The following is a 9548-nucleotide window of genomic DNA, read 5'->3' as shown; positions in this document are numbered from 1 at the left end:
TATGCATTCGCCGGCGCATTAGTTTGGAGAGAGGAAATTAGGCCCTTTTTAGCCAATAAGAGCGGTCACCGAGCGCATTTCTGGTTAAAACAATTCATGATGAACTATTTCGCTTAGAAAAAGACCGAATTATATCGGGACGCATGGCAACGGGACGGACGACCGTTGTCGACAGCCTGCGCGCCTGAAAGAAGTCGCACCGAGAAAGCTATTTTGCAAGGAAACGTTTCGCAAATATATACGAAATGTGCAGAAGAGCGGAATCACCGCAAACATGGTGTGCAGTTGTCACTGGAAAATTCGCCCGGCCGGCCTACGAACAGGTCACACTGCGTTGGCGAACCTCGGCTGTTTTTGTCGCCGAACGGTCTCACACAGATCTAGATAAAGGAAAAGCAATTAAACTGTGATTTCCCCGGCAATTCGTGTGGTGTGACAAGCTGGTTCGGAAACCTCTTCGCGGCTCGAAGCGTGCATATGTTATTTGACGTCGCTGCCGTTTCCACGGTGTCCGCACTGCATGCAAGCTAGGCCTCGTGCCTCTCCGCCGACGGCCATCGGCTGGGCAGCTGCCGTTTGCTTGCGGCGCGCCGCCGGGTCGCGCCCGGGCGCTCTGAAAAGCATGGGGAATCCAGGGACAGTCTAGGGAAAACACGTGCGCTCTACATCCGGACATGACATCATAAAATATCACGTGACCCATGACGTTGTTTGTGACGTCATATATGACGTCACAAATTTTGGGCCAATTAGCGTTTCCAGCCGAGCTATCCCTAAACGCTTGTCATCGAAGGGCACGCCACGACGAAATACCATTGGACAGGTAGAAACGTGATCCAGTAGGCGTAAGTGACCCAACAACTTTGTGCAAGGCTAGGTTAAAGTATTGCCATTTAATTTATTTTTCGAGGCTTCAAAACGCACTAAAGTAAACAATGGGCGTACTTTGTAGAAACACATTTTCCGAGCTCTGTAGTGCAGTCTGATAACACATCGATGACTTACTGTCGCCTGACTGTTGCACAGCGCGTGTGAATCTCTTTACGCCACGTTTTGGACTTACCACTGCACCTAATAAACACTGGCATGCACTCGGAACATCGGCGATCATAAATGGACACGCTGATGTCTGTCCGGACATCGGCGGACGCATCACATCATCACGGCACTCTCGTAGTCTCACACAGCACTTTCGTTACGACGTAGCACGGACATCATAGCATCTCACGGAAAGCACAACCCAGCGCCTACACCTCCATTCGCACAACAAACAAGGATGACGCGATGCTTGGGCTAGAGACACATCGGCGGTACCCAGCTTTTTCAGCGCCGCTTGTATGTAATGTAGAACTTACAGCACCGCAAAGCATATATAAACCTCAATACAAGCAGAAAGCGACGCGTTACGTGACGCATCTCATCGCAGATTGAAGTGAGGAAACTTTGAAGAATCAAAACTACATAACCACCGTCGTAGACGATAATGCACATGATAACGAGGACCAAATGAGCGGGCGTGCGGGCTGGCCGTCAACACTGCGATTACATGCGCTTGCGCTCTGGCCGTGCTTGCCACCCTGCCGCTGTCTAACTCACGTAAATCTATCATCATGCCATCACGTAGTCTATCACCCATGCTAGGCACTATTCTAATTGCCGCTGTACTGTTCTTCGTAATTTCACATTTCACGTATGCTTGGATCTACTGTGCTTGGACTACTTGGACCTCGCAGTCGCACTGTTTTGTGGGCCGCGGAACGGCGCCCAGCTAGCGGCGGCGCTAGCAGCGCGCCGTCTCGGCGTGTACCTCTAGCTACCGTCACTAGATGGCGATTGCCGCGCACAGTGCATGGACCATCAAATGTGTGCGTTTCTTGGAATGCGTTGAGCCTAAGGTCCGAATTAATGCAATATCTTGTAAATATTTACTAACAGAAGAAGCTTATTAGAGATAGTAGTGCTTATGCTTTGTTAGGAAATCATTATACAAGGCAGTTAGGCAGTACTGTAATCATAGCATGGGCATTCAGCTAACACCTGTAAGCGGTACGGCTGTAATGGTGTGGCGAGCGAAACAGCGTTCAGTTATCGCTCAGGTCTCTCCTCAAATCCACGAACTAATCTTTCGCCTTTTACTAATTTAGGGTTAGTATAGTGCGTCGTCCCGGACGGTGGTTAGCGGCATTTGCGGGTGAGAAGCGGTAATTAAGGCCCCGGCGCCGCGCGCAGCGTGGTTGCTTGGGCATCGCAAGGATGAACCGCCAATCGCCGTTGCAGCGCCCGTCAAAGGCGCAGTGCTTCTTTTTCAGTGCGCCGGAGCATACACCAGTGGATGCTATCATCGACGCAATCGAAGAAATCGTCGGAGCCGGTGGGCTGATCTACCTGCAGCACCACGGAGGCACGAGGTTCTTGGCTGCCGTCCGTTCAGCGGCCCAGGCAGCTAAGATGGCAGCAAGCGGATCAATCAAGCTTGCGAACAAGGTTGTTCCTCTGGAACAGATGGGTTCACCTGTGGTCTACGTGACCGTGTATCGCCTGCCACCGTGCATCAGCGATGAGGCCCTTGTGGCAGCCCTTGTTCCCTACGGGAAGTGTCACGGCGTCTCGGACGTCGTCTTCAAGGACCGCTCGGACATCTCCAACGGTACCAGACTTGTCAAGTTAGAAATGGTGAAGCCGGCACCCAACTTCATCGTTGTGGCTGGCTACCGCGTTATGATAGAGTATAAAGGAATGAAGAGAGTGTGTTCCAGGTGCGGTGTCGAAGGACACTTCAAAGCCGCATGCAAGACGGCGAGGTGCGCGCGGTGCGCGGTTTACGGCCACGCAACCAGCGAGTGCAAAGAGTCATGCCGTCGCTGTCAGGGAAGTCACGCTACAGTTGACTGTGCCCAGCCGCGCTCATACGCTGCTGCCGCCACTCCGCCCTCCCAGCAACACCCCACGCCCGCTGTAAGTGAAGGAATTCGGAATCCCGAAGAAGGTTCCCTTCAGCGAGACGCAGTACAAGACGACTCTGAGAAGACACAGGTCCCGTCAGTTACCACTCGAAACACAGATGCTTCCTCAGTCGAAGGAAACGCGCCGACCACGACTGAGACTACGTCCACTGACAACATCGCTTCCGAGCTGTCAGACTCAAGTTCTCAGCAAGACCAGGAAGAAGAAAGACGCCTACATACAGAAAGTCAGAACATCCCCAAAGACCCTCGCCTTGTTAACCCTATAAGTCAAGTAGCAGACCTCCTGGAAGCAGCGCGAAAGTCGGGCAGCATTGAATATGGCGCTACCAGTAGCCATGGCTTACACAGCGGCCACGCCCCTTTCAGCAGCCATCTTGGCCTCCCCGACGACTCGCACGGTCCCAGTAACATAACAGAACCACGCCTCGGGCCCAGACCAGAAGAAAACGCCAACAGGAGAAATGCAAGCGCAGGGAGAAGTCGACCGCAAGCGGAAGACTCTAAAAGACAACTGTCCTCCTCAGACAGCAGCACGGCGGCAAGAAAAGATATTGCCCCGCTTAAGAAGTCAAAAAAGACACCGGACGAAAGCGCCATGGACTTCACTTCAGATGCGGAATCGCCTTAGAGCCAGTCATCTTGCACCATTGTGCGCTCTTTTTTCTTTTTTTTTCTTCCCCTCCTTCTTTCCCCCGCTCTCCTTTCAACAGAACTGGAATGCCTCGTCCACGCCTACCTACCCAGCCTCGCTATCAACGGCGCAGTCATCTTCCGGCAGCCGCCCGCACGTGTCGCCACGCCAACCGTCTGCATCTCGGACACTGCCCGCTTTGCCACATCTGCCGTCTGCAGTTACTCCTTCATTATTCTGTGCACTTTTTTCAGCGCGTGTGCGTCGCATCGTACCCCGCCTGTACGCCGTTGGGCCGCAAAAAGTTTTTTGTTCAAGTCGGTAAGCCAGCGTTTCAATGCCCTTCATATAAATAGAAATGGCATACTTACACATTGTAACACTCAATGCACAAGGTTTTAGAAATAGAAACAAGCAAAGAGAAATAGTCCATTTTGCAAGAGAAAACAAAGTAGATCTCCTGTTCCTGCAGGAATGTAACCTGCGGAACTCACAAGAAGTCAAAAGATTCTGTGAAGAGTTCTCCGTTAAAGCTTATTTTTCCTATAGCCCTTCACGGAGTCGTGGTGTGGGCGTAGTGGTTTTTTGCAGACCATTACTGCATGGCAGTTTCCGTTTGTTTGACACGGAAGGTCGAGTGATTGCCTTTGATTTTTTCTGGGGTGAAAAAAAATTTCGTGCACTAAACATTTATGCTCCAGCGACGCGGCCGAATTTGAAACGTTTCTTCACCGAGCTGGCCCCTTTCATTTTAGAAAACCATCCGTTTTTGGTACTAGGCGATTTCAACTGCGTTCTAGATGCCAGGCGCGACACACGAGGACCTGGACAGGATGGGTCCATAGCACATGCGGCCGAATTAGCACGATTCGTCCGCGAATATCAATTGACTGACGCCTGGGTGCACATGAAAGGCGACACTTTTGGTGGCACATGGCGACAAAGGCGAACACAGACCAGGCTAGACCGCGTGTATCTTCCACCCGAACTAGTCCCCCGTCTTGTACAATGCAATGTCCTAGCATTCTCCCCTGACGCTGGCCACATCTCGGACCACCAGCCGTTTTCCATTATCCTGCATTTAGAAGGGAAGCCCGGGGATCGTGGAGACCTCTGGAGGCTAGACGTAGCTTCTCTACGTGATCCCGCGGCATTAGCTGAAATCAAGGCAGCAGTAGAGGAATCGCTTACTCCGCGGAAGCAAGACATTGACAAATGGGACGATTTGAAACAAAGCTGGAGGTCCGCATGCATAAGAGCAAGCAGAAAGAGGAAGAAAGCAGAGACGGAGCAGATCTGCGAAAGTTTGCGACGCATTCGCATAGTGCGAACGGGAGGTTCGAAGACTCAACTTTTCCAGGAATACCTTGAATGCCAGCGCGACCGATATAGCCGCCTTTTGTGCAGAACCTCACAGACGTCGGCAAAGGCATGGGCAACAAATCGACCAGTCTCCGATCCAGAGGTGCTGCGTTTGGCACGCACGTCAAGTTCCGCTCGCAGTAGTTCGTCGTTTATAGGAAAAGTATTTATTGAAGATGGGAGCGAGGGCGGACTGCGTCGAGACATCGAAAGGATGTTCTATAACTGGTTCAGTGATGCTTTTATGTCAGAATGCACGCAAACTGCCGAAACACTCAAGAATGAAATCACTAATTTTTGTTGTAGTCTTCCACAATTGGATGATGCAGAAGGAAAAAATTTAACCGCCTCCACCGACAAGCAAGAACTTTTTCTCGTCCTGAAAACTATGAACAGCGGAGCAGCTCCCGGAACGGACGGCCTACCCGTCGAATTTTACCGAGCCTGCTGGTCGGAAGTCAGCGACGCTTTAGTAGCCCTACTAAATGCAGTACTGAAATGCAAAGGGATACCTAGATCGTTTTCAAGAGGGCGTGTAACCCTCCTGCCTAAACCCGGCGCAGATCCTGCAAAGCCAGCATCATGGAGACCAATAACTCTTTTGAATGCAGACTATAAAATATTTGCAGCCCTACTCGTCCAGCGTCTTAAAGGACTATTAAGTAAAATAGTTAGTCCTCTCCAGACCTGTTCCATTCCTGGAAGGAGCATATTTTCCTCACTCAACCTTACTCGAGACATAATACAATACACGAAAGCGCGGGCAGCACCAGGTCTTCTGGTTGCTTTAGATCAGGCGAAAGCTTTTGACCGCCTCAAACATCAATACCTTTTCGAAGTGCTGCGTTGTTATAATTTTCCCAATGAGTTCATCCAAGTTCTTAAACTATTGTATTCAAATATGACTGGGGAGTTATTGTTGAACGGGATCGTAACACCAACATTTAATGTCACAAGAGGGGTCCGGCAAGGATGCCCTCTCTCCCCTGTACTGTTCGTGTTGGCAATTGACCCATTGTTAAGGCGTTGGCACAACAATACAACAATAAGGGGCCTCCCAATGCCAGGTTCAAGCCGCGTTAAAGTCTCTGCTTACGCGGATGATGTTACCCTTTTCCTAGAAGATGTGGACAGCCTTGCAGGGGTCTTTACAACTTACAATGTTTATTCCACTTTGTCGGGTGCCAGAGTGAACATCGATAAGTGCGGAGCACTAAATCTGGGAAATAACGACATCGCTTTGCCAGGTGGAATCAGACAAGTGGATCACATGCGTATATTGGGCGCTATTTTTTGCGCAAGTGGTGTTTCCCCGCACATGTGGAAAGATATTGTGAGCGGGATACGACGACAGACTGAAGCTGTGTCGGCAGGATCTTTGTCTTTGGAAGAAAGAGCTTATCTAATTAAGAACGTAATGTGTAGCAAGCTCTGGTTTGCAGCACGAGTGGCCCTACCACCGTCATCAACGGTACGCACAGTAAACACTCTCATCTTCTCTTGGTTCTGGCTTGGGAAATCGCAGTACGTAACACAAACATCCCTCCGTCTTCCTAAGGCAAATGGAGGCTGGAGCCTACCTTGCGTCGTCACTTTCAGCAGAATTCTCTGTACAAAGTGCACTTGTGATCTTCTAGAAGATGAATCTTTTCAAGGAAGGGTATTATTATTGTATTGGTTAGGCCATTACAAGCGCACTCTAGTGCCTCGAGGTCTAGGCAACTTAGCACCAACAGCTGTTGTGCCAGCGCCCCAGTATGCTGCAGCGGCACGTATGTATGCACAACTTGAAGCGCTTCCGAATGTGTTGTGGCGCTCAGCACCAGTGTCCAGGCTGTGTGAAACCATGTGTATGTCGGCCCCGCCTTCGAAGTCTTTGCCAGGTCCGACACACAATTGGAAACCTGTATCTTCGCGTGACTTGCCATCACCTGTCAGAGATGTCTACTGGCAGTACTCGTGGGGCATCTTGCCAACCAGGGACAGGCTGAATAGATGGGGCATGGTGCCAAATAATAAATGCATAAACTGTGCTCAAGTAGAGACTAATAATCATCCTATAAAAGAATGTGTAGTCGCGTCTACTATGTGGAAGTTTGTTGGGAAGGTTTTCGATGTGTTTCCTACACATGCCCCGAGACAGCGGAATAAATTTGAATATTTGGTGTACTATACAATGATGTATGTACTGTGGCACTTCCGTAATGTGTCCGAGAGGTCGAGAAGACAAAACAGAGCAATGTTTCCCAGGTTGCGCAAATTGCGTACAATCATTCATGCTCATTTAGAGGAACGGCTGTTTGTTTTGGGGGAACAAGAGTTCCTCCGTCAATGGTCAACACGATATTTTCTTGTATCCAAAAACAGAGTGTTTTTAACTGTTTGAGGGTATTTGATGTAACATAGCGGCAAGCTCAGACCCACACCAGCAGCTGTATAACCTATAAGGTTAGGTCTCTTTTGTTGTCTGTCGTAACTTTTGGGTGTGTGCAAAGTGACGATTTGCTCATTTGGTTGTCATTTGTGAACAATATTCATGCTTACAGCCAATTTTGATTTGGAGGGTGTTGTCCTCCTGTTGTCATCCAGCATCCTGTCATGTTTTCACATATTTGTATTGATCCCATGTTATGGTGTTGATGGGTCTGCTTTGTACTGCTGTACTTGACATGTCACCTTCGGGTGTAATAAAACATTTTCTTTCGCCTTTTACTAAAGATTACCGTGGGGAGGGGCGTTCCAATGAGCCTATAGGCCAATTTTTGTGAGGCCTTACCCGTGTGGGTGAGGCCTAATACCCGAATCGAAAATAAGACTTTACACTCGACTGCGGTGAGCTTTTCGGAATGCACACTGCGCTTGAAGGCGGGTGGTGGTCAGAGCGATAAACATGTTGAATACAATCCTTTCTCTTAGTTCCACAACGGTGTTTATATTACGGAGACGCTGTTTCTCGGCGAAAATTTAGCATGCGGTGTACAGATAATTACCCCCGTTACTGGTGCTAATGGCATAGAGAAAGAGATTGGTAAAGAGCGGACACTCCCATAGGGCCCAGCGGCCCATTTGACTGTAGTGCACCAAGCGGCCGGCGGCAACTACTTCCGGTCTTGCTGAAAGGCGCGCGATTTGAATGCTAGCCATGCGCTGCACCCTTCCCTGCCCTTGTGGCGCATTATTTTGGTTTTAAATAATCTGCTAGTGTTTCTATTTATTTCCAGCATGCATAACAGGAAAAATAGATTCCCAGTTCTCTAAACTGGCCATCAACGCTGCTGCGCCACAGCCTTTGCAAAACAGTATTGCATAAAAGACGCCAAGTGCTTTGTGAAATGAATTTATTTCTCTGCATATAAAACACAAGAGATGCAACAGATGCAGACGGATGCATTGACAATACTTGACAGACATTAGGCGATGTGCACAATACAGAAAAATAAAAATACACAAGGTGAGAAACATTACTTAGGTAGAGACAAAAAATAGCATAACTGATTTCTGAATTATTGCAAATGATATGTAACAAAACAGGCATTATACATAAACTACAAAGTCCCAGTAGTGGCTACCTTAGCAAGGGTAACTTGTATTGTACAGGGCAGACAGGAGTACTGACGCTTGAGGGAAGGCCACACCATTCGCTCGTCGCATCTGCCGTGCTTCTGCTGCAGTCCGTGGGTCCATGCAGTGCTGTTGGAAAAGGAATGAACATTATGCAGAAGGTTGCAATGAAATGTAAGGCCACTACACCGCGCACACATCTGTGCATGTGGGTGGGTACTGAAAACTTGGTGAGCAGCAGTTATAGTCCAGAACAGAAAAGCTGCCATTCGTAAAATTGATACAAAAGCTACTCTTGCAACGTAGAGGTCAGGAAATGCAGGCTAAACTAACCTATCTGAAAATGCACTTCTACAGAGCGTAAAATAACAGCCACTAATCTAACAATATTCCTCAAGAGCACTGAACAGCTGAAGCAATGAAGCTTGCCTCATAAAACATTTTTCACTTTAACGTTGTCCCGTTAAATGTAACGCGACACCAGACAAAACTAGCCGTTCGCATAACCGCGGCCTGGCCTCACCGCGGCCGGCAAGCACGCCATGTTGGCTTGCCTTTCATACGCGACTTTGTGAAGCGCAGACCACCGCGCTGAGCTAAACTGCCCGAAATGCCTCGCAGTTTTACAAGAATGAAACATTTTTCACCTTGCGGTTGCCCTGTTAAACGCGACACCACGAAAAACTAGCAGTTCGCAAAACCTCACGCCATGTCACATGTCATCGCGGCCGGCGAGCCTTATTGGCGAGCGCCTTGTCATGCCTGTTGGCTGCCCTTCACGTGCGACTTTGTGAAGCGCAGACCGCCGTACTGAGCTAAAGTGCCTGAAATACTGCGTAGTTTAACAAGAAAGTCAAGAATGAAATGTTTCTCACGTTACCGTTGCTCTGCTAAGCGCGACACTTAGCAAAACTATAGCCGTTCGGCAAACTGCGTCAGCATGGCCGCACCGGCCGGCGAACACGCCATTTTGGCGCAACGGCGTGCCTTGGTGCCTTCACATGCCACTTTGTCACGCGTGACGAGCT

At 49.3% G+C, this 9548-nt stretch overlaps 1 protein-coding gene across 1 annotated transcript; it reads left to right on the top strand.

Annotated features, from left to right (window-relative positions):
• The first annotated feature begins 2096 nt into the window (after positions 1–2096).
• LOC146195264 (uncharacterized) lies at positions 2097–5768 on the top strand. Its single transcript, XM_084597736.1, has one exon. It carries the CDS (start codon positions 2254–2256, stop codon positions 3592–3594), a length of 1341 nt encoding a protein of 446 aa, XP_084453862.1. The 5' UTR covers positions 2097–2253; the 3' UTR covers positions 3595–5768.
• The last annotated feature ends 3780 nt before the right edge of the window (positions 5769–9548 follow it).

The sequence above is a fragment of the Amblyomma maculatum genome, chromosome 3 (assembly GCF_055883805.1).
Source record: "Amblyomma maculatum isolate TAMU_Amacu chromosome 3, ASM5588380v1, whole genome shotgun sequence".
NCBI classification, from domain to species: domain Eukaryota; kingdom Metazoa; phylum Arthropoda; class Arachnida; order Ixodida; family Ixodidae; genus Amblyomma; species Amblyomma maculatum.
Note: the sequence above shows the minus strand (reverse complement) of the source record. Positions and strands in the feature narration are given on the sequence as shown.